Source organism: Miniopterus schreibersii (assembly GCF_964146895.1).
Source record: "Miniopterus schreibersii genome assembly, chromosome: 4".
Classification (NCBI taxonomy): Eukaryota; Metazoa; Chordata; class Mammalia; order Chiroptera; family Miniopteridae; genus Miniopterus; species Miniopterus schreibersii.
Window position 1 is genome coordinate 10448070 of NC_138105.1, and position 26285 is coordinate 10474354.

The 26285-nt window shown below is 40.3% G+C and overlaps 1 protein-coding gene across 3 annotated transcripts in view; it reads left to right on the forward strand.

Annotated features, from left to right (window-relative positions):
• Positions 1-26285, forward strand: part of RNF130 (ring finger protein 130) — a 102374-nt gene that overhangs the window by 48287 nt on the left and 27802 nt on the right. For all 3 annotated transcript variants that reach the window (XM_081135672.1, XM_081135673.1, XM_081135671.1), the window contains exons 4-5: positions 15161-15232; positions 21832-21914. In XM_081135672.1, the coding sequence (XP_080991798.1) occupies positions 15161-15232; positions 21832-21914 (155 nt within the window). The remainder of the gene's footprint in view (positions 1-15160; positions 15233-21831; positions 21915-26285) is intronic.

Genomic DNA, 26285 nt, shown 5'->3' on the forward strand with positions numbered 1-26285 from the left:
TGACATTGGGAGTGGCGGGAGGAGACTAGAAACTGTGAACTGACACGGCTAGTGTATCAGCACCAGAGATGAAGGATTGAATCTCATGCTGAAAAATTTAGACTTTATTCTGTAAGCAGAAGGAGTCATCAAAGGTTTTTCAGCAGTGGAGTGACACAAGGTTTTTTTATGGAAGAGGCTTAGGAGGAAGGAGCTCCTAAAGAGGGAAATATTGAAGAGCAAAGGAAGATAATATTAATAAAGCAAGTTTGTGTAGAGAGCTGGGGAATTGGGGTACAGGGAATGTTTACCTTGGGAAAGTGTGGGGATGATTCTTTCAGGACATAGAGGAAAAGGAGGTGGTGAGGAGAGTGAATGGAAGCCAGTGCAGACTACACGGCAGTTTCCATCAGGGAAAGATGACACTCAGCGCCTGGATTTTACCGTGATCTAGAAGAAAACCCAACTGTATGCTGAGACAGCTCTAATTCTGTTTCCATGGGAGAGTTCTGATGACTTAAAAGAGGGACCTGAGATGAGTTTCATTGAAGTGACTTGTCCTCAATACGAACCATGAGCTATTTTAAGTTATTTTGTACCGATTTAAGACTTTTGACACTGTATCCCAATATAGAATAGTGTTCACATTGGTGTTACTGGTGTCTCTAACCAAGTGAAATAAGATAGCCTGGCCCCTGACGATCAGTATCCCTTAGTATTTTGTAATATGGGAAGTCTTTAAGCATTTACAGTGGAAAAAGAACTGGACCAGAAAGTCAGACCTCAGGTTCCGGTCCCAGGAATTTTGCTAATTTTAGACAGGTCACCTCAGCTCTCTCTGGGTTTGGATTTTCTGCTTTGCAGCCCTGTGGTTTTGTCCCATTCTGGCATTCTGTGTTTGATGGGGTGGAAGCTTGAGTAGTTTTCTTACCTGATGAATAGGGCACAGTCAGAAGTACCAAAAAGGAATGAGTGGAAATGCTCTGGACACTAGGGCTGGTTGTTTATACTTAGTTCGGTGAGTCTCAAGCTTTAGTATGGGAAAGAATTCTCTAGGAGCACCCCTCCCCCTCCTTCCCCTCCTCCTCTTCCTCCTGCTCCTCTTCTCCTCTCGCCCCTTATTGCTCGTCTCCTTTTTCTGAGGGTACACTTTTTAAAACTGCGAAGCCCCACACCCCTCTCCCTCCAGCTTGATTGGGGAGGTCTGCATAGGCCCCACCTACCAGCTGTTGATCTGGGCAAGTTACTTAGTCTCCGTGTCTCCTTCTCCTTCTGAGGATGGAATAATGTAGCTCCTTTCTCATGAAGTGATTGTGAGGATTGTATGAGTCAGTACACATGAGGGGCTTAGCACAATACCTAGCACATGGTATATACTGAATGAATCTTAGTTACTATAAATGTCATCTTTGTTTCGTATTATTAAGCATCCATGATCACCTTAGACATTTGAGAGTCAGCAGGACGCTAATAGAATTACAACCTAGTAGGCGTGGGGGGTGGGGGAGCAGTGACTTAGATTCAAGTGAGGGACCAAAATCATAGCAGAGGTATACCTGTCAAAGTGGTGGGAAATGTTGAGAGGGATTTAAAACTCAAGGGATGATCCAGAGGAAGGTAGTAACACAGAAGCCAAGTCCAAAGAAAAATATTACAGTGAAGATATCTGACATTAATAATCAAACACAGAGAAAAGATGTTCAGAAGTGGAAGGGGTGATATATCCAGGTTGTTTGTGGGTGACCTCTGCTGTAGCTACCCTAGCTACATCCATATCAGCTTGCTGAAGGCTGAACACCTCCTCCCACAGCACCTGCTCACCTCTTTCTGATATTCCCTAATCTGGTGTGATGCCACTCCCACACACTCGTCACTAAGCTGGGACAGCCATCCATGACTCCCCTCTGTTCTCATGCCCCCACGTCAGTCAGTCACTAGGTTCTGTCACTTTTACCTCCTAAATCTTTCTTGACTTTGTCCAGTTCTCTCTCCACTACAACTTGCCTAATTCAGGCCCTTCTTATCCTGCTGAAGTAGTAAACCCTACCTGGTCTCCCTGCTTCCAGCCTGTCCTGTGTTACATTCTTCTCAGGAATCCAGATCTGGATTCTCCAAAATTCAGGTCTCATTATGGAACTCTCGTGTTTAAAATTCTTCAGTAGAATTCTGATCTGAACAACAGAAAGCAGTAGATATTTTTTAATCTTCCCAAATTTCTTTTAAAAAATACCAGAGCTTCTAGTACATCAAAAAGAAACCCCACAGCCTGGCCAGGCATGGCTCAGCGGTTGAGCATTATAGACCTATGATCCAGGAGATTGTGGTTCGATTCCCAGTCAGGGCATATGCCCGGGTTACAGGCTCAATCCCCAGTGCGGGGCGCGCAGGAGGCAGCTGATCAATGACTCTCATCATTGATGTTTCTATCTATCTTTCTCCCTCTCCCTTTCTCTCTCTGAAATCAGTATAGATATATTTTTTTTTAAAAAAGAAGAAAAAAAAACTCCACAAATGGATCTCCAGTGATACCAAGCAGCTTGGCACCTCCAAGAACTCTAGGAAAAGGAGTGGTCAGGCCAGGCTACAGACAGCAGGGAGACCAGCACTAGGAAGGAAGCTAGGGTAAGAAGAGGGGTAGTTCTGGTGGTCCTAAGCATTAAAACCCAGAAATTAGGAGAAGAGTTTGCTCTGAGGAAACACCTGAGCAAATAGACCTAAACTCTAGTGAAATGGAGATAGCACCACAGACTCTTTATTTGTGAACAAGTGAGAAAAGACCTTGGACACCCAGTAAGGAGCATCAGAGGCACAGAAGGTGGGGGGATAGCCTCAGCCCTTGAGGCGTCAGTAACATGTGAGCATACATGTGCACACACACACTCAGCCTGAAAGCCAGCATCTTACCTAATGGGTAAATATGTGCACATTTCATCTTAAGTCAGGACAAAACGGAGCTGCCTGTGTGCTGCTCTGCTAGCTGATATGCTGCAGGTGTTGGCCCTGCAGTTTGAAAAAGCAGTAGATGCATAAGACTTGGAAAAGTATCCCTGAAAATCTCAAAAGAATCATTTGGATAACTACTACAAACAAGGAAAAGATTTAGTAAAAGAACAGGATATAAAATTAACGTGCAGAAATAATCCGAAGATGTAATAGGGGAGCAAAAGGCACTATTTACAACTAGATGGATGGACGGACAGACGGATGGATCAGTGTAGATATCAACTTAACAAAACTCTAAAATATATGTGAGAGAAACTTACAAACACGAAAGACAGGAATGTACTTAAACAAATGGAAAAAACACACCTTGTTCCAATTGAATATAAACATTCAATAAAATAAAGATGTCATTTTCCTAAATTCATTTATAATTTAATCCCAATAAAATTACCTTCGCATATTTTGGGAGATTATGTAAGGCAGTTATAAAATTCATATGGAAGAATAAGTGACTAAGAATAGCCAGGCCCTGCCCTGACCGGCTTGCTCAATGGTTAGAGCGTCGGCCCGCAGACTGAAGGGTGCTGGGTTTGATTCCGGGCAAGGGCAGATACCTCGGTTGCAGGCTCAGCCCTGGTCCTGGCATGTGCAGGAGGCAACCAATCAATGTCTCTCTCTCCCCCCTCCCCCCACTCTCTGAAAAGCAATGAAAAAATATCCTCGGGTGAGGATTTAAAAGAAAAAAAAAGAATAGCCAGAAAAGCCCTGAAAAAGAGGAGCAGTGACCAAGTTTTATGATACATAAGAGTGTTTAAAAGCCCATGAGTAAACAGAGCAATAGAACAAAATGCAAAATCCAAAAATAAGTACAACTGCACATTGGAAATTTAGTACAATATATAATGAAAAGCATCATTTCAAATCAGTAGGGAAACGAACTTTTTAATAAATTTGGGACTGCAAAAGGGCAAAATTTCATTCCTCACATTGTACACCAGAATACATTTCAAATGAACCAGAGGTCTAATTATAAACAACCAACTTCAAATATGAGAAGAAAATATAGACTAAATTTTCCTTTATGATGATGAATTTAGAAAACTTTGAATTATGGCTCAAAATCCAGTAGAATAAAAGAAAAATCACTATATTTTTAAAGAAAAATCAAAAGATAATGGAATGACAAACTAGAAAAAGGTATTTGCAGCATATTACAAAGGGCTAATGTCCCAGATATAGTAAAACAAAAACTAAAAACCTGGTAGGAAAAAAATGGGCAAAAAAAATAGTTCACTTAAAAGAAATGTAGCCCGGCCAGGTGTGGCTCAGCGGTTGAGCGTCGGCCTAGGATCCAGGCGATCGGGGTTCGATTCCCGGTCAGGGCACATGCCCGGGTTGCGGGCTCGATCAATGACTCTCTCATCATTGATGTTTCTCTCTCTCTCCCTCGCCTTTCCTCTCTGAAATCAATAAAGATATATTTTTTAAAATAAAATAAATAAAAGAAATGTAAATAGTATTTACAATGTTTGATGGTCAACTGCACTTAGATTAAATGTGACTTAAAACCATACTGGAGATACCACTTCTTATTGATCAATTTGTTTAAAAAAAAAAAAAAAAACTAAGTTTGACAACATACTCTTGACAGAGTTGCAGGGAGAACAAAGTTTCATATACATTGATGATGGGAACACTTGTGGTGGAAATTAGCATAATTGGATAGATGCTTATCCTTTGTCTTAGTAGGATATAGCCTGAAGGATATAGCCTGATGATACCCCTACAAAAATAAAAAATGATATATATGCAATACTGTTCATGATATTATTTATAATAACAAAAGACTTGAACTACCCAAATCTCCATCAATAGGAGTCTGCTTTAATAAACTAGTACTCTACACAGTAAAATACTCTGAACACAGTGGGGTAGAACATACCTGTAAAAGAGGGGGTTCTGGGAAGATCTCCATGTGCTGCTGGGGATCTCTGGTGCAGAACAGTTTTAGTATACTAGTTTATTGTAAGAAAGGGGGGAACTATGAAAGTCCATTCATTTATGTAGATATACATATCACATATCTACATATATGCACACATACATATATGTGCTTTTAACTTCAAAGGAAAAATATAAGGATAAAGCAAAAATTAACATAAGAAGTTACTACTTTAGAGGAAAGGGAACAGGGTAAAGGAGATAAGTGAGACTTCCCTGTACCTGGTTTTATAGTTTGACTTTGGAACCATGTAAGTATTTTAGATAATTTTTTTTTTTAAAGAAAAATCCTCAAAATTGAAAATAAATGGAAACAAATGAAACTAAATATATTTCAAGATGGTGGCATAAACACATGGAGAAAGGAAATAGTCTTACTGTTAGTAGTATTGATTGTTGTTTGAAACTATTATATGTATATTGTAGGATAAAACAAATAAGTGATTATATTAATGATAGTAGAAGTCAGGATTTTCAGAGTAAGAGAAAAATATTAAAGTCAAAAAAATTAAGTAATAACCCTATACTCTTAATTTTTAATTGGAAGTATCAATATGAACTCCTTTTTTTCCTTCTTCTAAAAAATTCAGCACTCATCTGTCCATGGCAGTGACAACCCAATAACCAGTACCCCTGTTTGTAGAATTCCAACTAATAAATGGAGAAGAGTGACAATGGGAAAAGTACCATTTTTATATCTTTGATAAAATAATGAATCTCTGCCCCACCTCATTGCACCTTGAGGTTGCTCTAGGGTCATCTTTAAACCCCACTCAATGGAGAAATGGCTTGTTCAAGGTTTAGGGTGGCAAATATATAAGATGAATGTAGTTTCAGAAAGCAGGAAAACTATTGAAGACTACTGAAATGGTGTGTAAAGGACCCACGTTCCATCTCAAAGGAGCTTGTCTCATCCAAAGATGAGACAGACCACCAAGGAATAAATACTGATTAAAATAGGAGGTTGCTATTAAAACCAACTTGCTATTCTAAAAATCAAATTTTTAAAAATTCATCCCAGTTTTTTCTGCACAAATTATATTGAATAGTTTAACCAACTAGTTCATGAGGGAAAGTTCTTAATAGAAGCATCCCAGCTAATAAATGAATTATAGACTTAGAAATCACCATTTTGTAACCCTTAATGAAATGATGTATTTAGGCAGTGATCATTGATGGATGCTAAAATCAGTTGGAAGATTGATTGATGGAGCTTTATAATGTATGGATCAAACTGACAGAGCTGGAACCTATTGATCATGCTTGATATCGCTGAAGTTGGATAACCTATAACATTGTGTTCCCACCATGGGGTGCATTAGGAGGTATTCTTGTTAAGCAGTTGAACCTGAATCTGACAACCATTTTATAAGAAATGGACCAAGTAAAATGATACAAGAAGGAAACAGCAGCCAAATTTAGAATGTAGGACAAATAACCCAGTTTTGTCTTTTAAAAATAGCATTTAAAAATTTATGGTAGACACCTGGCTGGTGTGTCTCAGTGGTTGAGTGTCGACCTGTGAACCAGGAGATCACAGTTCAGTTCCTGGTCAGGGCACATGCCCAAGTTGCAGGCTTGATCCCCAGTAGGGGGCGTGCAGGAGGCAGCTGGTCAGTGACTCACTCTCATCATTGATGTTTCTCTCTCTCTCTCTTCCTCCCTTCCTCTCTCTGAAATCAATAAAAAATAATAATAAATGTTTTTAAATGTATGGTAGAGACTTCTGCTTATGGCTAAGATGGGTAATGGACTAGGTTTACCTTCCTGCCTGAAACAGTTAAAAAGAAAAATAACAGAAAAAATATATGAAACAATGTTTTTAAGACACTAAACAACACTCAGCAAAGGCAGATGATTCCTGAAAAATCGGAAACAAAAGGGATGAGAATTATTTTTTATTGATTTTAGAGAGAGGGAGAGGGAAAGAGAGATAGAAACATCATTGATGAGTCATTGATCGGCTGCCTCCTGCATGCCCCCCACTGGGGATCGAGCCCACAACCCCAGCATGTGCCCTGACTAGGAATTGAACCGCGATCTCCTAGATCATAGGTAGATGCTTAACCGCTGAGCCATGCCGGCCTGGTGATGAAAATTATTTAGCTTAATGTTTTGAAAGAGTCTGCAGTGCACTGAGGGGAAACCAAGGCAGAGCCGAGTGGATCACCTTACTTGAGAAGACAGAGCTGAGAATCCAGTTAGAATGAGGTGGCTAGCATTCACAGGACAATTACTAAAGAGGAGAGAAATACACAGAGAAAACAGCCTTGAGGTCTGTAGAGGGTCTGACCACCTGGGAGGAAACCACCCAAAAGGATTCAAAGGAATAGTACCCAGCAAACAATGCCTGGTCCCAGACTGCAAAAACCTCGTATTTCATGGCTAGAGTATTCATAATGGGTCTTACAGGGCTAAAAATCAAGGTGTTGTCAGGGCTGCATTCTTTTCTGTGGGCTCTGGGCAAGAATCTGTTTCCTTACCCTTTCCACCTTCTAGAAGCCACCAGCATACCTTGGTTCATGGCCCTCTTTATTCATCTTCAAGGCCAGCAATGTTAGGCTGAGGAGGCCATCTCACGCTGCCATCTCTCAGGTTCCTACTTCTTATTCTGTCTTCCATTTTCAAGGACCCTCCTGGTTACATTGGCCCCTCCCAGATAATCCAGTCTAATCTCGTTTTAAAATCAGCTGTTTAGCAAACTTAATTCCACCTACAACATTAATTCCCCCTTGCCATGTAACAGAACATATTCATAGGGTCCTGGGATTAGGATCTGGACATCTTTGGGGTACTCATTACTCTGCCTACCACACATATATTCAAAGAATTAAGTAGAAACAGCAAAGGTATTTACAAGAAAAAAAGATCCAAATAAAAATTGTAGAGATTAAAAACTAACGTCTGAAAAGAAAAATAAACTGACTGATATTAATGGCATATAAGACATTGTAGAAGAAATGATTAGTGAACATAAAGACATAGCAATAGAAACTACCAAAAATGAAATGCTTGAATTATACAAAAATATGAGCAGACCATTAGTGAGCTTTGGAACAACTTCAAGCAACCCAATACATATGTAATTGGAGTCCAGAAATAAATGGGGGGTTGCGTATCAGACAAAAAAATACAAAGGGATAAACCTGAGGACATTAGCAGTTGTCTTGCTGAGAGCAACACAAGGAAGAGACACTAGAGCAACATCTTTAATTTTATATGTACCACAAATACCTTTCAAATATGAAGGTGAAATTCACCTATACAAACATTAAAGGAGGTCCTTCAGGCAGTGAATATATGGAAGCACACGAAGGAAGGAGGAGCACAAGAAGCATCTTTAGTATGTGGGTACCTGATATTTTTCTTATTTAAATTTCTTTAAAAGATAATTATTACAAATAACATATCTGATAAGGGATAAATATCAGAATATATAAAGAACTGCAATTCAACAAAGCATTCATTGTGCTTTCTTTGTCCGTGGGGGGTTATTTGGTTCATTTTCTTCCCTACAGTACCTAGGATGTAATCAGCCTTCTGTTGATCATGTTTGAATGACATGACTTTTTCTGTATTTATGCATGCGGCAGGGTAGCTTTACCCATTGCACAGTAGGAGTGCTATCTTCTTCTGCAGTCTCTCCGTGAGCCCCCTCCAGGACTGAGATTCTCTTCTCTAGGGTTGGAAGCTTCTCTCCCCTTTACTCCTCAGTGTTCCTTCCCTGCTCAGCCTCAGCTGTTTTTTCCTTAGGGAGTTTATTTTGATGGTATTTCTGAAATCTTCAGGGCTGAGGAAGCCCTAGCTTCTCCCTCTTCCCTCAGCTCGTTAGTGGATTCTGTGTGTTGTTCTGTTTATTTATCTGTAAACGAGCCAGAGAAATCTGCTCCCCGTTTCACTGGCTGCTGCTCAGAGTCACTTGCTGAGGTTTCTGTTCAGTGAGTCATCGTTTTTGGGGTGAGGGAGCTATTTTTTGGTGATATCTGAACTCCCTGGCTCTAAGGACTGCCAGAACAGAATCCTTCTTCTCCTCCCTCCATCACCTCCAAACAGCTGCTGATTCTGTGTCTGCACAGAATAACGCTGCACTTGGTGCTCTGACCCCCACCTACTGCAGTCTGGGGTGTGTGAAAATACCCTTTTATTGAAAATGTCTCTGGGCTTTTACTTTTGCTCTGACTGTTGCTCTGTGTTTTTATGAGGAAAGTTGGTAAGATATAAAAAATTACCCAGCTGCCACTACCTTGTCCCAGTTGAAGGCCACTTCAGTCAGGCTTTTCCTCCTGCCCTTCCACGGAACAACTCTTATCAAGACCACTATGACCTCTCTGGCATCTCCAGTGGTCCACTCTGAGTTCCCCTTATCCTTGACCTTAAATGTCATATGTCCAAAACGGAATTCTTCCAAACCTGCTCTTCCTGCATCTTCCCCATGTCCTTAAATGGTGGTTCTGTTCTTTAGGCTGCTCAGGACAAAGCTACAGTGTCATCTTTGACCCCTTTCTTTCTTACACCCCACATCTACCCTATCAGTTCTCAGAACTACCTCCAAAACACATCCTATTATACATTAACACCAAAACAATCCCAAAAGGAAATTAAGAAAATAATTCCATTTATAATAGCACCAAAAAGAATAAAATACTTAGGAATAAACTTAATCATGGGAGTGAAAGACATACACTGAAAAGTAAAAAAACACTGCTGAAAGAAATTAAAAAGACACAAATAAATGGAAAGACATACCACATTCATGGACTGGAAAACTTAAGATTGTTAAGACATCAGTAATACCCAAAGTGATCTACAGATTCAGTGCAATCTCTATCAAAATCCAAATGACATTTTTTGCAGAAATAAATACATCCTAAAAATTCATATGGAAATTCAAGAGATCCCAAATAGCCAAAACAGTCTTTAAAAAGAACTAAGTTGCAAATCTCACACTTCCTGATTTAATAACTTACTACAAAGCTACAATAATAAAAACTGTGGCACCAGAATAAAGATAGATAGACCAGTGGAATAGAATATAGTGCCCAGAAGTAAACCCTTATATATATGGTCAAGTGATTTTTTTACATGGGGCCAAAACTGTTCAATGCAGAAAGAACAGCCTTTTCAGCAAATGGTTCTGGGGAAACTGGATATGCAAATTCAAAAGAATGAAATTGGGCCCTTACCTTATACATAAATTAATTCAAAATGAATCAGAGTAACATAAGTAAAACTCTTAGAACAAAACATGGGAAATCTACATGACATTGGATGTGGCAGTGATTTCTTGGATATGACACCATGAGCACAGGTAACAAAAAAATGGATAAATTGGACTACATCAGAATTTAAAACTGGACATTAATAGACACAATCAACAGAATGAAAAGGCAAACCAGAGAATGGGGGGAAATATTTGCAAATCATACATCCGATAAGGGGATAATAGTCAGAATATATGAAGAACTCCTACAACTCAACAACAAAAAAGCAAACACCGATTTTTAAAAATGGGCAAAGGACTTGAAGAGACATTTCTCCAAAGATACATGAATGGCCATTAAGTACATAAAAAGATGCTCGACATCACTAATCATTAGGAAAATATAAATCAAAACTACAATGAGATACCACTTCACACCCATTAGGATGGCTACTATCTGAAAAACAAAACAGTAAGTGTTGGTGAGGATATGGAGAGACTGGAACCCTTGTGCACTGTTGGTGGGAATGTAAAATGGTACAGCTGCTATGGAAAACATGCAGGTTCCTCAAAGAATTAAAAATAGCCCAACCGGTATGGCTCAGTGGTTGAGCATCAGTCTCTGAACCAGGCAATCACCGTTCGATTCCCAGCCAGGGCACATGCCCAGGTTGTGGGCTCGATCCCCAGTAAGGGACGTGCAGGAGGCAGCCGATCAATGACTCACATCATTGATGTTTCTCTCTCTCTTTCTCTGAAACCAATAAAAACATATTTTTAAAAAATTAAAATTACCCTATGACCTAACAATTCTACTTCTTGATACATACCCAAAAGAATTGAAAGTAAGATCTCAAAGAGATATTTGTATACCCATGTTCATAGCAATATTATTCACAATAGCTAAAACATGAAAACAACTGAAGTGTTCATCGATGGATGAATGGATAAGCAAAATGTAATATGTACATATAGTGGAATATTATTTAGCCTTATAAGGGAAGAAAATTCTAACCTTGAGGACATTATGCTAAGTGAAATAAGCCAGTCACAAAACAACAAATACTGTATTATTCCACTTATTTGAGGAAATTATAAAGATGGAAAGTACAATGACAGTTGCCAGGGTCTGGGAAAAGGAGGGAATGGGAATTAGTGTTTATGGGTACAGAGTTTCAGATTTACAAGAGTTAATGGGAATGGATAGTGGTGATGGTTGCAACAATGCAAATGTATTTAATACCACTGAACTGTACACTTAAAAGATGGTAAATTTTATGTTATTTGTATTTTAACACAATAAAGAAAAAATATTTAATTCAAAAGAGGACAGAAAGAGGAAAAGGGGAATAAAGAACAGATGGAACAAATAGAAAACAAATACCAAGATAATAGAATTAAACATAACCATATCGATAATTATATTAAAGCATATGGTCTAAACACCCTAATTAAAAGCAGAGGTTGCCCAGCCGGGCGTGGCTCAGCGGTTGAGCATCGACCTAGGATCCAGGCGATCAGGGTTCAATCCCCGGTCGGGGCACATGCCCGGGTTGTGGGCCCGATCCCCAGTTGGGGGCATGCAGGAGGCAGCCGATCAATGACTCTCATCATTGATGTTTCTATCTCTCTCTCTCCCTCTCCTTTCCTCTCTGTGAAATCAATAAAGATATATTAATAAAATAAAAAAAAAAAAAAAGCAGAGGTTAACAGATTGGATTTTAAAAAGCAAGACCCATACATCCAGCGTGGCTGAGTGGTTGAGCATTGACCTATGGTCCAGATCACAGTTCAATGCCCAGGTTGCAGGCTCGATCCCCAGTAGGGGGCGTGCAGGAGGCAGCTAATCAATGACTCTCATCCTTGATGTTTCTGTCTCTCTCCCTCTCCCTTCCTCTCTGTGAAATCAGTAAAAATATATTTTTTAAAAATGTTAAAAATTTAAAAACGCAAGACCCAACCATATGTTGCCTACAAGTAATGCACTTCAAATATAAAAATACATATAGGTCAAAAGGATGAAAAATGCTACACCATATTAACATAATTCAAAATAAAGTTGAAATGCCTATATTAATATCAGAGCAAAGCTGTTGTCAGGGGTAAAGTCACTTCTTAATAATAAAATGGTCAATTTAGTAAGAGGATATTGCACCTAAATAGTTACATGCTTAATAACAAAGCTTCAAAATATGAAGTGAAAACTGATAGAACTGCAATGAGAAATAGACTTGCAGTTATAGTCAGAGATTTCAGTACCCCCTGTCAATAATTGAAAGAATCCATAGACAGAAAATCAGTGAGTAAATAAAAGATTTGAACAACATAATCAATTAACTTGACCTAATTGACATTTATAGAACTCACCAGAGAAAAGAAAGCATATGTCCTTACAAAGACTTGTACAAGTAAAGAATGTTGTTTCCAGCTGTTTCCATTAGAACCAAAATCTGGAAAACAATACTAATGTCCCATCGACAGGTAAAAAGATAAATTGCGGTATATTTGTATAGTGGGATATTGCATAGCATAAGAAAGAAATGAACTGTTGATACATGCAACAACATGGATTAATCTCAAGACAGTTATACTGAGAGAAAGAAACCATACACAAAATAGTACATTCCATTTATGTAAATAAATGTAAATATCATTCCATTTATGTAAACTTCTTGAAAATACAAACTATAGTAGCCGAAAGTAAGTTATAGGTAATGGGGTGGAGGGAAGAAGGGAGTAAGAAGAGACACAAAGGCGTTGATGGAATGATAGATACACTATCTGAATCATAGTGACAGTTTTATGGGTCATGTCAAAACATCACATTGTACACCATATATGCAGTTTATTACAAGTCAGTTATACCTCCATGAGGCTGATATTTATTTACATACATACTTATATATATAGATAGATAGATATATAAATATCTATCTATATATATATACATACACATACATATATATATGTGTGTAAAACGTCTGGAGGCCCTCTGTACACAGACACATGACAGAGGGGACTCTTTTACATTAAAAGAGATTTAAGAGGCATAGCAACCAAATGCAGTTTGGACTCTGTATCCTGATTCAAACAAGCTAACTATAAAAAGACATTCTGGAGACAACTGGGGGAATTGTAGTAGTCTGAGTATTTGATAAAATTGATTATCATTCATTTTGTTAGATAAGACAGTGGCACCAAATGAAAGCCACTGCCTGTTAAACATAGTGAAGACTTTATGGGTGAAATTATACAAGCTTATGGATGTGCTTTGAAATTTTGTACAGTAAAGAGGGAAAATAGATGAAAAATATAGATAAAATATTGATAATTGAAGCTGATTGATGGATGCAAAGAGGTTCATTCAGTTCTTTTCTTTGCATATTTTTAATTACCCCTAAAATTTTTATGTTTTTATGACTTTTTTAATTCTCAGGATAGAATCCAAGGTGTTCCTTCCTTTAGCCCCTACAGCTTAGAATCTGGTTATGTGTCAAGTGACCATCTGTTCCTGTGTGCCTGTTTGCACCTGTTGTCCCAATGTAATTATTAATAGGGCCCTCTGACTCTCGAAGCATTCTCATCTGAACAATAAAATAATGCTCACCCTAGTTATATTGAACTCATTTTCACTTCAACCTGTTTGTCTTTACTAGACTCTTTGTCCAGAATCCCCCTCGTGACCCTTATGCCTTTCCTTATTTAAATCCTGCCTGCTCAGTTTTCCAAGCCTTAGCTCGGGCATCGTTTCCTCAAAGCCTTCCCTGACATGGCTCCTCTGCCCTCCCATCCAGCCTGCATTAGGTTGGCTCCTTTGTGCTGCCAGGCTCCATGGGCATGCACTGTTACACTGGGCTGTCCCCAATTCAGTTTGCTTTGCAAGGTCAGAGGCACACTCTCTTTTCATCTTTGGGTTCTTGATATCTGGAAGTGCTAGCAATGTCTGGCAAAATGTTGCATAAATCCAGCCTTAGAGATTCTCTGACTTAACTCTCTCAGATAAATGAGAACAACTCACCCCTGGGAAGGTAAATACACGTTCCTAAGGTGACGGAGCACTGTAGTGGCAGAGACAGAAGTAGAACTCATGACCACATCCCTTCTCCCACACTGGGTGATGTGATGAGCTATTTCAAGTAACATTGGAGGTGTCCTTTTACTAAGACAGAGCTTAAACATCTAAGGTGGCCGTCTGTGGAGCAGAATAGGAAAACTGTTCGGAGCTCTGACGTGTACAAGAAGTAGATTTCGATAATACTGTAATATTTCCAATGCTTATTAAATACAAAATGCAGTAGTGATTATGTGACTTGGCTTTTTAACTATATTCCCTTTTGAATTATTCAACCAGAATACTGAATCTATGGGGAAACTGCCAATTTCTCTAATTTTTAATTGCTTTTTTAGATCCTCCTCATACGCTGTGACATGGAGAGTGATGTAGGATACTTGGGACTTTATACCTTTAATTATTTTAAAATAAAGAACTGCCAGCCCAGCCAGCATGGCTCAGTGGTTGAGCATTGACCTAGGATCTAGGAGATCATGGTTCAATTCCCGATCAGGGCACATGCCCGGGGTTGTGGACTCGATCCTCAGTAAGGGGCATGCAGGAGGCAGCGGAGCAGTGACTCTCTTTCCCCCTCTCCCTCTCTCTGAAATCAATAAAAATATTTTTAAAATTAAAATAAAATAAAGAACTGTCCTGGCCAGTGTGGGTCAGTGGTGAGTGTGTCGGCCCAGACACCGAAGGGTCGTGGGTTAGATTCCCAGTCAAGGGCACATACCTTTGTTCCAACCAGCCCTGGTCGGGGTGCATGCAGGAAGCAGCCAATCCATGTGTCTCTTTCACATCGATGTGTCTCTTTCTCTCTCTCTCTTTCTCTCCTTCTCTCCCCTCCTCCTCCCTCCCTTCCCCTTTCTTTAAAAAAAATGAAATCAATGGAAAAAATATCCTTGGGTGAGGATTAAATTAATTAAGAAGCATTATTCAGAGATCTTGCACTTAATGTCTGTTTTTCTTTGCAATGTTCATAGCGTCGTCTTGGAGATGCAGCCAAGAAAGCCATCAGCAAATTGACAACCAGAACAGTGAAGAAGGGTGATAAGGTACAGTAATGAAATAACTTTAACACTATTAAAACATTAAAGTAGTTTGCTTTTGATTTAGTGGGAAAGAATACGCCCTAATTTGTGTCATTTGTATTACTTTTCTCCAAGTGCTCTGTAATGCTTCACTTGAAACTGGCTTCTCCTTGAAACCTCCTTTGTGTGCCTGCCATGTGGAGGCCCTCACACAGCTCTCTGCCTTTCCTGGGCTGGGCGTTACATGCTCTTGCGATTACTAGCTTACTGAATGACTTACAGCTACCTTACTTGTGGTATTCAACAGGGTTTTCTTCTGCCAAAACCTAGCATCCTTTCGGGAAGATCTCTAATGGAGTTGTTTATACACTAAGTAGCCAGAAATATGTGTTGTCTTGCTATGCTTTGTTTCTTTTTTTCTTTTTATTGAATTTATTGTAAGGTGACACTGGTTAACAAAATTATACAGGTTTCAGGTACACAATTCTACAACACATCATCTGTACATAGTATTATATGTTCACCACTCCAAGTCCAGTCTCTGACAATCACAATATATCCCCCCGTACCTCGCTCCACCCCCCTAACCCCTCATCCCCACTCCCAGCATTCACCACACTGTTGTCTATGTTCATGATTTTTTTCTCTCTTTGCTCGGTCCCTTCACCCTCCCCAACAGCTATCAGCCTTCCCAACAGCTCTCTACTGAGTCTCTCTATTTTGCTTATTAGTTCATTTTGCTCATTAGATTCCACATATGAGTGAAATCGTATGGTACTTGTCTTTCTCTGACTGGCTTATTTCACTTAACATAATGCTCTTCATGTCCATCCATGCTGTCCCAAAGGGTAAGATTTCCTTCTTTTATACAGACAAGTAGTCGTCCATAGTATAAATGTATCACAGCTTTTTTAGCCACTCAGCTACTTATGGACACGAAGGCTACTTCCAAATCTTGGCTATTGTAAATAACGCTACAATGAACATAGGGATGAGTATATTCTTTTGAAATAGTGTTTCGAGTTTCTTTGGGTAAATTCCCAGAAGTAGAATCTCTGGGTCATAAGGCAGTTACATTTCTAATTTTTTGAGGTAACTCCATACTGCTTTCCATGGTGGCTGCATCAATCTGCATTCCCACCAGCAGTGCATGAGGGTTCCTTTTCTCCACATCCTCGCCAACACTTGTTGTTTGTTGGTTTATTGATGATATTCTGACAGGTTATATCTCATTGTGGTTTTAATTTGTATCTCTCTGGTGATTAGTGATATTGAGCATCGTTTCATATGTCTGTTGGCCATCTGTATGTTGTCTTTGGAGAAGTGTCTATTCAGGTCCTTTGCCCATTTTTTAATTGGATTGTTTGGGTTTTTTGGTGTTGAGCTTTATAAGTTCTTTATACATTTTTTTTATATTAACCTTTTATCAGATGTTTTATTGGCAAATATGTTCTCCCATTCAGTGGTTGTCTTTTCATTTTCAAAATGGGTTGGCTTCCTTTGCTGTGCAAAAACTTTGAGTTTGATGTAGTCCCATTTGTTTAATTTTTCTTTTGTTTCCATAGCCCAAAGAGATCAGAAAAAATATTGCTACGAGAAATGTCTGAGATTTTACTGCCTATTTTCTTCTAGGATTTTTATAGTTTTGAGTCTAACATTTAAGTCTTTAAAACATTTTGAGTTTATTCTTGTCTGTGGTGTAAGAAGGTCTAGTTTCATTTTTTGCACATAATCTGTCCAGTTTTCCCAGCGCCACTTATTGAATAGACTATCTTTAGTCCATTGTATGTTTTTGCCTCCTTTGTCAAATATTAATCAACTATAAAGGTGTGGATTTACTTCTGGGCTCTCTATTCTGTTCCATTGATCTCTATGTTTCTATGCCAGTACCATGCTGTTTTTGGTGACTGTGGCCTTGTAGTATAGCTTGATATCAAATAGCATGATTCCTCCAACTTTGTTCTTCTTTCTCAAGATTTCTGTGGTTCTTTGGGGTCTTCTGTGGTTCCACATAAATGTTTGGGATATTTGTTCTATTTCTATGAAGTAAGCCATTGGTATCCTGAAGGAATTGAGTTGAATCTATAGATTGCTTTGGTAGTATGGACATTTTAATGCTGTTAATTCTTCCTGTCCAAGAACATGGTATATGCTTACACTTATTTGTATCTTTTTCAATTTCTTCAGTGTCTTATAATTGTCCAGGTATAGGTCTTTTACATCCTTGGTTAAATTTATTCCTAGGTATTTTATTCTTTTTGAAACAATTGTGAATGGGGTTGTTTTCTTAGTTTTCCTTTCTGATAGTTCATTATTGGTATATAAAAATGCAACTGATTTCTAGATATTTATTTTGTATCCTGCTACTTTACTGAATTCATTTATCAGTTCTAGTAATATTTTGGTGGAATCTTTAGGATTCTCTATATACAGTACTTCCTTTCTAATTTGGCTGCCTTTTATTTCTTCTTGCCTGATTGCTGTGGGTAGGACCTCCAGTACTATGTTGAAAAAGAGCAGTGAAAGTGGACATCCCTGTCTTGTTCCCAATCTTAAGGGAAATGCTTGTAGTTTTTGCCCATTGAATGTGATGCTGGCTGTGGGTCTGTCATATATGGCATTTATTACACTGAGGTATGTTCCCTCTATTCCCACTTTGCTGAGAGTTTTTGTTATAAATGGGTGCTGGATTTTATCAAATGCTTTTTCTGCATCTATTGATATGATCGTGTGATTTTTATCCTTCATTCTGTTTATGTGATGTGTCACATTTATTGATTTGTGGATATTGTATCAACCTTGCATGCTCAAAATAAATCCCGCTCGATCATGGTGTATGATCTTTTTAATGTATCGCTAGATCCAGTTTGCTAATATTTTTGTTGAGGATTTTAGCATCTATGTTCATCAGGGATATTGACCTTTAATTTTCTTTCTTTGTAGTGTCTTTATCTGGTTTTTTAATTGGGATAATGCTGGCCTCATAAAATGAGCTTGGGAGTCTTCCCTGCTCTTGAATTTTTTAGAATAGTTTGAGGAAGATTTGGTGTTAATTTGGTAAAATTTACCTGTGAAGCCATCTGGTCCAGGACTTTTGTTTGTTAGGAGATTTTTTTTTTTTACTGCTTCAGTTCCATTAGTTGTAATCTGTCTATTCAGATTCTCTGATACTTCCTGATTCAGTTTTGGAAGATTGTATGGTGCTAGCTATTTATCCATTTCATCTAGATTGTCCAATTTGTCAGCATATAGTTGTTTATAATATTTTCTTACTATCCTTTGGTATTTCTTTGGTGCAGTTTCTTCTCTCATTTCTGATTTTATTTATTTGAGTCCTCTCTTTTTCTTGATGAGTATAGTTAAAGATTTGTCAACCTTGTTTATCTTTTCAAACAACAAACTCTTTGTTTCATTAATCTCTTGTATTGTTGCTTTTAGACTCTTTTGTTTATTTCTGCTCTAATCTTTATTATTTCCTTTCTTCTACTAATGTGGGGCTTTATTTGTTGTCCTTTTTCAAGTTCCTTTAAGTGTAAAGTTAGATTGTTTGAGATTTTTCTTGTTTCTTTTTTTTTTTTTTTTTTAATGTTTGTGTTGATTTTAGAGAAAGAAGAAGGGAGAGGGAGAGAGAGAAACATTGATGAGAGAGAAATATCCATCAGCTGCCTCCTGCACACTCCCTACTGGGGAATGAGCCCACAACCCGGGCATGTGCCCTAACCCCAGGAATAAATCCGGCACAGGATGTGCACAGGATGACACTCAACCAACTGAGCCACACCAGCCAGGGCAAGATTTTTCTTGTTTCTTGAGATAGGTAATACTATAGATTTCCCTCTTAGGACTGTTTTTCTTCTGTCCCACAGATTTTGGGTTTTTGTGCTCTCATTTTTATTTGTTTCGAGGTATCTTTTTATTTCTTTCTTGATCTCATTGCTAGTTTATTTCACTGTTTAGTAACATGTTATTTAGCCTCCATGTCTTTGTATGTTTTTCAGTTTTTTTCTTGTGATTAATTTCTAGTTTCATACCATTATGGTCAGAAAAGTTTCTTGTTTTGTGTTCTAACATGTGTTCTAGAAAGTGTTCCATGTGCACTTGAAACGAATGTATATTCTGCTGCTGCTTTGGGGTGAAATGCTCTATAAGTATGCATTGAATCCACATAATCCACATGAGTGCTTCATTTAAGGCCACCGTTTCCTTCTTGATTTTCTGTCCTGAAGATTTATCTATTGATGTCAGTAGGGTGTTAAAATCCCCTACTATAACTGTCTGGCTGTTGATCTCTTATGGCCATCAATATTTGTTTTATATATTTAAGTGCTCCTATTTTGGGTGCATAAATGTTTATAAGGGTTATATCCTTTTGCTGAATTGCTCCCACTGTCATTATGTAGTTTCCTCTTTGTCTCTTAGCATAGCCTTTGTTTTAAAGTCTGTTTTGTCAGATATAAATGTTGTTACTCCAGCTTTTCCCCTTCAATTTGCATGAAAAATCCTTTTCCATCCCTTCACTTTTAGTCTGTGTGAGTCTTTTGTTCTGAGGTGGGTCTCTTGTAGACAGCATATATATGGGTCCTGTTTTCTTATCCATTCAGCTACCCTATGTATTTTGTTTGGAGCATTTAAGCCATGTACATTTAAAGTGATTATTGATAGATATGTATTTTTTGCCATTTTATTCTTTTAACTCTGTTCTGTGTGTCTCTTCTCTTTCTTAAAGCAGGCTCTTAACATTTCTTGTAATCTGGCTTAGTGGTAACAAATTCCTTAGCTTTTTATTATCTGGGAAGTTCTTTATTATTTCTCCTTCAATTTTAAGTGATAGCCTTGCTGGGTAAAGCAGTCTTGGTTATAGGTTCTTACTTTTCATTACTTTGAATATTTCCTGCCACTCCCTTCTGGCCTGAAATGTTTCTTTTGAGAAATCAGCTGACAGTCTTATGGGAGCTAGCTTGTTGGTAACTAAATGTCTTTCTCTTGCTGCTTTTTTGCTATGCTTTCTCAGACTTTGCCACCTCTCCTTTGTGTTTTATTTCTTTACCAATTAAATGGGAAACTAGAGATCCAGATTGCAAGGGAGTCTTGGTTAACATGGGCTTTAGCATGGGCTAAGCAGTTGGCAAGAAGGGCACAGTGCTCAGGGTTGGGCCTGATGGCACAGGAGGACTGGATCGGAGAGGCAGTAACAGAGGCTGTGGCTGAGACTGCTCACCACAATGCCCCAGTCAGAGCTCAAGTTATGCTAGAGCCCTGCTTCTGCTCTGTGAGGACAAAACAGCAACTTAAAATTAGACCCTATATATTCCATATAGTCAAGGTTACCTAGAATGAAAAAAATTGCATCTCTGGAAGCATAAAACAAAATCATCTTCTGCCCCACACCCAACTCTAATGATTTAACAAAGCTCTGCAAGGATCATTTCAGCTGATTGTCCAGCCTCTGTTTTACCACTGTATTGCCTTGGCTCACTTTTATTCCCACTGCTTTAACACCACCACGTTCGATTTTTCATGACACAGCTCCTGAAGGTGGAGACATTGTAGGTAAACTTTACTGTACACTCAAGGGAGAAAAAAGTAAAAACACTTCCAGAAAATATAAGCAGCATCACAATAGTGTGGTAAGTGTAACTGAGCAGCAGTCACAGTTACCACTTTTGGTCTGGTGGTCTTCACTGCCACGTTAATTTCACCCTGTTTTGTTTCTCAGGCTAGCACAAAGCAATCTTTCCTAATTAAAATCAACACCTCTTCTCAGTGTCTGTCTTCTAGACCTGCCAAGAGTTGACCTGTTGAGTTTCATTCCAAGTGGCAGTGACACTACAGATAGTGTCACCTCTCCTGGCTTAGGTTCCTGTAGATGCTGTGTTTAATTACAATTCAGGGAAACCCATCCCCACACCAGAGAAGAAAGGACATCAGTACTTTGGATGACCAAACAACTGGCTGAATCTTCCTGAATCTTGATAAAGATCCAGTATCAAGTTGAGCCCATGCATTCTCTACCCCAAATCTGCAAGCACAGTTGGGGCAGACTGCCAGATAGCAGTCTTCTGGGGGCTCATCATCTTTTCTGCCTGTGCTTAGCAACATGCGACTCCTGGTGAGCACCCAGATGTGGAGGTGTGCAGTGACGCCTAGACAAGAATAGTGATGCAGCAAGAGTGGGGAAGAGGAGAGGAACATTGTCCAGGGTGACAACTCATTGAATCTTAAAAAAAATTAGAATTCAGGGTTGGGTAGAGGAGGCGATAGAGGGGATACATGGTGATGGACGGAAACTTAAATTGGGGTGGTGAACACAATACAATGTACAGATGATGTGTTGTGGGGGGGAAATTAGAATTCTGACTTCTAAGATGTTACACAAACAGAATTAGTATTAATCATTACAGCATTAGTGTAAAGATAAAACAGATTGGTTTAGATATAATTTGGGTTGATATATGATATAGTTAAGCAAATGGAAACATACTAAATTTTTTTTATAACCTTTCACTTTATAATCACTTATCTCCTGTAGTTGCCACAGGAAAGTTCTTGTCTGAATTGTTTTTCCACTGTTCATGCAGTTTTAGCTTTAGCATGTGACTTTGTTCCTATGCTTTGCCTTTCAGGAAACAGACCCAGACTTTGATCACTGTGCTGTCTGCATAGAGAGCTATAAGCAGAATGATGTTGTCCGGATTCTCCCCTGCAAGTATGTCAACTTTCTTGGTTTAAAAAAAAACACTAGTAGTGTGGTTTGTATGTCTTCCTCTCAGAGTCGGGATGCCTACTGCTTTTCAGAGCCACCTTAGCCAGGGCTTTTCCAGCAGGCCGAGGCCCGGCTACACACTGCACGTAGTGGGGGCTGCAGTTAGTGGTGAGCTGTGCTCCCCCAGGCAGCACAAACCTTTCTCTAGTTATGAGAAACACAGGGGCACAACCTCTGGCCACTTCCATAGTCTAAAAAGCATTGAGGTCAAAAATAGTTAATTCTGTGACTTATGTGGGTTTCAAAACTAGCCACCGTTCCTCTCGTCCTTGAATCAGAACACATCCCTAGGCCCTCCAATAAAGCCTCAGCAGTGCTCATGTGGTCAGGGTGCCAGAACTCGAGGGACTTGGGTTGTCCTTTCCTGAACCTGACTCATGCAGAGTGGGAGGGTGCATGAGTGTTGTGCGCTGCCTCCAGGTCAGGCACTCTGCTCTGTGCAGTTCATTTCCTCTCTCCTGTAGGAGGGTCAGTGTTTTCTCCCCATGTACACTGAAGGGTTGTGAAGCCAACAGTTCATGCCAAGGCCACACTGTTCAGAAATGGCAGAGCTGACACAGAGGTCTGCTTTTTACACAGGGCCCATACCTCCCTCCAGAAGGAGGGTGCTCACCTGCACTCAGTGCCCTAAAAAGAGCACGTTTTCTGTATTAGCATGTCAGTTCCTACCATGGTGCTATCCCATGCTAGGGAATGTGAAACATTAAGATACACAGTTCCAAGTATTGATGGAAATATAAGAAAGCACCATTGGAGAAGCCTAAAATCAAAGATCTTTCCTCTTCCCTTGCTTTACAACACATCACACAACTCCAAGCCTCTAATAAAGCAGGATGTGAATGAATAAAATAATCAGTAGCAGTTGTCTCCATGAGCTACTATTATTTTACTTATTCCCAAAGTGATCTATTTTGAGCCTAGAAAGATCGGTGTTTTAAAAAGTTATGGAATTTAATAACTAGTTTACATATGAAGGTAAATCTATAAAATTAAATGTAAGCTGTCCTATAGAAAATTAAGTTATGCATTACCAGTTTTTTCCATGTAGTCATTTACAGTCTAAAGCATGAATCGAAAGGAAATACACATACAAATACAAGTCAGGGAAAGGTTGGCAGGATACATTACAAAGCAGGGTCATCAGTTACCTGCTTTTATTTTTTGTTCTTTTTTGGTTAATCCTCACCTGAGGTTATTTTTTCCATTAATTTTTTTTTTTTTTTTAAGAGAGTGGAGGGGATGGAGGGATGGGGGGAGAAAGAAACAGATGTGATAGAGATACATCAATTGGTTGCCTACACATGCATCCTGACCCAGGCCAGGGATTGAATTTGCAACCCAGGTACATGCCCTTGACCAGGAATCGAACCCACAACCCTTCAGATTGTGGCAGGCTGCTGCTCAGTGGCAGGCTGGTGCTCTAACCACTGAGCAACACCCGCCAGGGTTGTGATCTGCTTTTGAGTATCAGGATTTGGGCAAACTTAACAGCATTTCTTTACATCCATAGTTATGGCACCACTCACTCCTGCCCTGCCTGTGTGTCAAAGATCCCCTTTTGCTTTGGAGCAGGTTGGTGTCTGTTACACTTACCTCTTAAGTCTCAGTAAGTTGTAGCTTTCTCTAAACTATATTGCACACCCTGCTCAGCAAAACATCACCTCACTGAAATGGTAACAGCAGCATGATTCTGGGGTATAATAAAAATTAACTTTGTGCATTGAGCAACATGCTGTGGGACCAAGTTGACAGCTGCTGACCTGAAACAAGGTTTCTCGGCCTGGGCACTGTTGACATTTGAGACCAGACCATTCTTTGTTGGCTGGGGGTGGGGGGCTGTTTTGTGGACTGCAGGGTATTTAGCAGGATCCTTGGCTCTAGCCAGTAGATGCCAGTAGCAGCCCCTTCACACACACAACTGTAACAATTCCAGCTGTCTCCATTGGAGAACCACTGGCCCAGAGGATGGCTCCACACAAGTACTCATCTTTACTCCAAGTCTTCTCCGAGCCTCTTCTTTCCAATAGATTTCTCTTAAAATTAACTCTTGCCTTGTGCTGCTATTACTGTGTTGCCTCTGCCTGGGTACCCTGTCCTTCTTCTTGGGTCTGTTGGTCTCTAACACCAAGTAGAGGTGTGACTCCACTGCTTCTTCCTTTCACTGTTGCTGCCACGCAGCTCTGGTTCCTCTGCCTCCCAGGGTGCTGAGCCCTTCTCTTTTCCTGGTTGCCTCTCCCTGGTCCTCACGGCAGCGTTCCCAGTTGTATTTGTTCTCCTTAAACACCTTCACTCATTCCTTGTTCCTCATGTCAGCAGATACCTTCACCATCAGCCTTGAAGAGAAAGCAGTGGCTCTTAGACAGCTGAAACTGCTTCCTGGCCCCAGCCTCCGCGCACCTGCTTCCACATCCACCGTGGCAGCCTTCCCCATCCTCTTCTCTGACAGGCTCTTTGTGCCAGCCCTTCCCTTCCCCAGGGACCTGCTCTTTGCTCCCACCAGTTTTATTCCTTCTGTCTGCTCATCAGCGTTCAGGCCTTTGCTACTCCAGTTCTCAAACCCATCTTCAGACACCACCCTACAGCTTCTTCCTTCACAGCCAGACTGGAAGGGGTCTGCGTTCACTGTCCCCCCTTCTCCCGAGTATGGGGAGAAGAAAAGCCCAGGTGCTTTAGTGCCTGTCTGTCTGTCTCTAATTTTAACAAGCCTGTCTGGAGCCTGAACTGACCGGGGCCTAAATGCTGCTCTCTCCTGGATTGCTGGCTCTCGTTGCATGGCCTTTACTTTCCATCTCTGTCACATCAATGTGCTGTGGACAGATGGTAGCTGGCGTTGCTGTTGGCCCCCCGCTTGTGTCAGTTGATCATCCTTTGTATGTTAGCCAGCACACCTTAGGAATGGCAGATCTCACCTTCAGCCTCTTTATTTAAAGGTCATCCACACATCTTTTATTAGATAAAAATACTTTTCATAAGCATCGTGGATAAACATGTATCTAAGATGCCACTTTAAGAACTAAAATGGGTCAGTCATGGCTGCTGGCTGACGTGTCACTGTGCTGCCCCACCTCGGAGGGAGGGCCTCTTCAAAACAGTATCTGCTGCCAGTCCCAGCTGGGGGAAACAGTGCTTGTCTCTGACCTTGAATAATCCTGGATCCTTTTATATTTGCCAGGTTCTTGTACGGCACCAAGAGGCTGCAGAGCTGTGAAAACAAGTCACCTTCACTGTAGACTCCTCACCCCACCCCAGCGTTGTTCTGCTCACTAGTTAGTAGTGTGTGGGAAGTAGGAAAGGGGAAGCACTGTATCTCAGTATTATTGGGTTTGTTCCTTTTATGTGCCATACGTGTCGCATTCTGTATCCCAAAGTATTTCTCATAGGAATAAAGGACTTTGTTGAAGCTCTGATCTGCTTGTCCTTTTGACATTTCATGTCCTGACCACCCCCTGCTTTCCATCCCAGTAGCCATTCAGCCCTAGGTATGTAGGGCCCTTTTCTGCTTTTGTGTGTATTTTTATTGTTTTGTTGACTCTTTTATAACAGTGGAAAGGGGCTTCTTTGCAAGACCTGACTGGCCCCAGGTGTTGCCCTTTCAGGTGTCTGGATGCCAGGCATGCTCAAGTGCTCTGGCCATTTATCGGGATATCGTGTGAAACGGGAATGTTACTTTGCCTGAGTGTATGTTTAATAATGCCTTTCATTTGCACGTCCTTGGTGCTGTTCTAAGTATGCCCTGTGTACACTTCACCTACTGCTTCAGACAGCCTCCCAGCACTCCCCACCCCCACCCCAGCTGCCAGAGGAAACAGCTGGGAGTCAGAAGGCCCCAGGGCTCTGCCCAGGAGGGAGGGCGTGGCGCGCCGAGCCTGGCGATGTAGGAGCTAGAGGCAGGGAGAGAGGCTGATGAAGAGAAGAAACGGTGCAGGGCGCTCACTCGCCAAGACCCCTCAGTGACCGGGCCAGTGATGGGCTGTGTCAGAAGGGCCAGCGGGGGAAGAGGAAAGTCACTGGGGCTGTTTTCAGAAGAGGGTTGTGCTGTGGGGTCAGACTGGCAGGCTGCGGGCCGGGGAAGGGCAGGGAGAGACAGCGAGCTGACGGGTGGGGATGGGGGCTAGGAAAGCCACTGGTGGGCAGGCAGGCAGACGGAAAAGGCTGGGGATTGTTTTTTTAAGAAAACATTTCTTCTGGATTTTGAGTTACCTAAGGAAGGGAGGCATTCTCAGTTTGTCCCTTGGGAACCAGTCAATCTTCGCTGTCCTTCATTAGGGTGCCCCATAGCAGGGACCCAGCACTTTTTATTAAACACCCCCAATA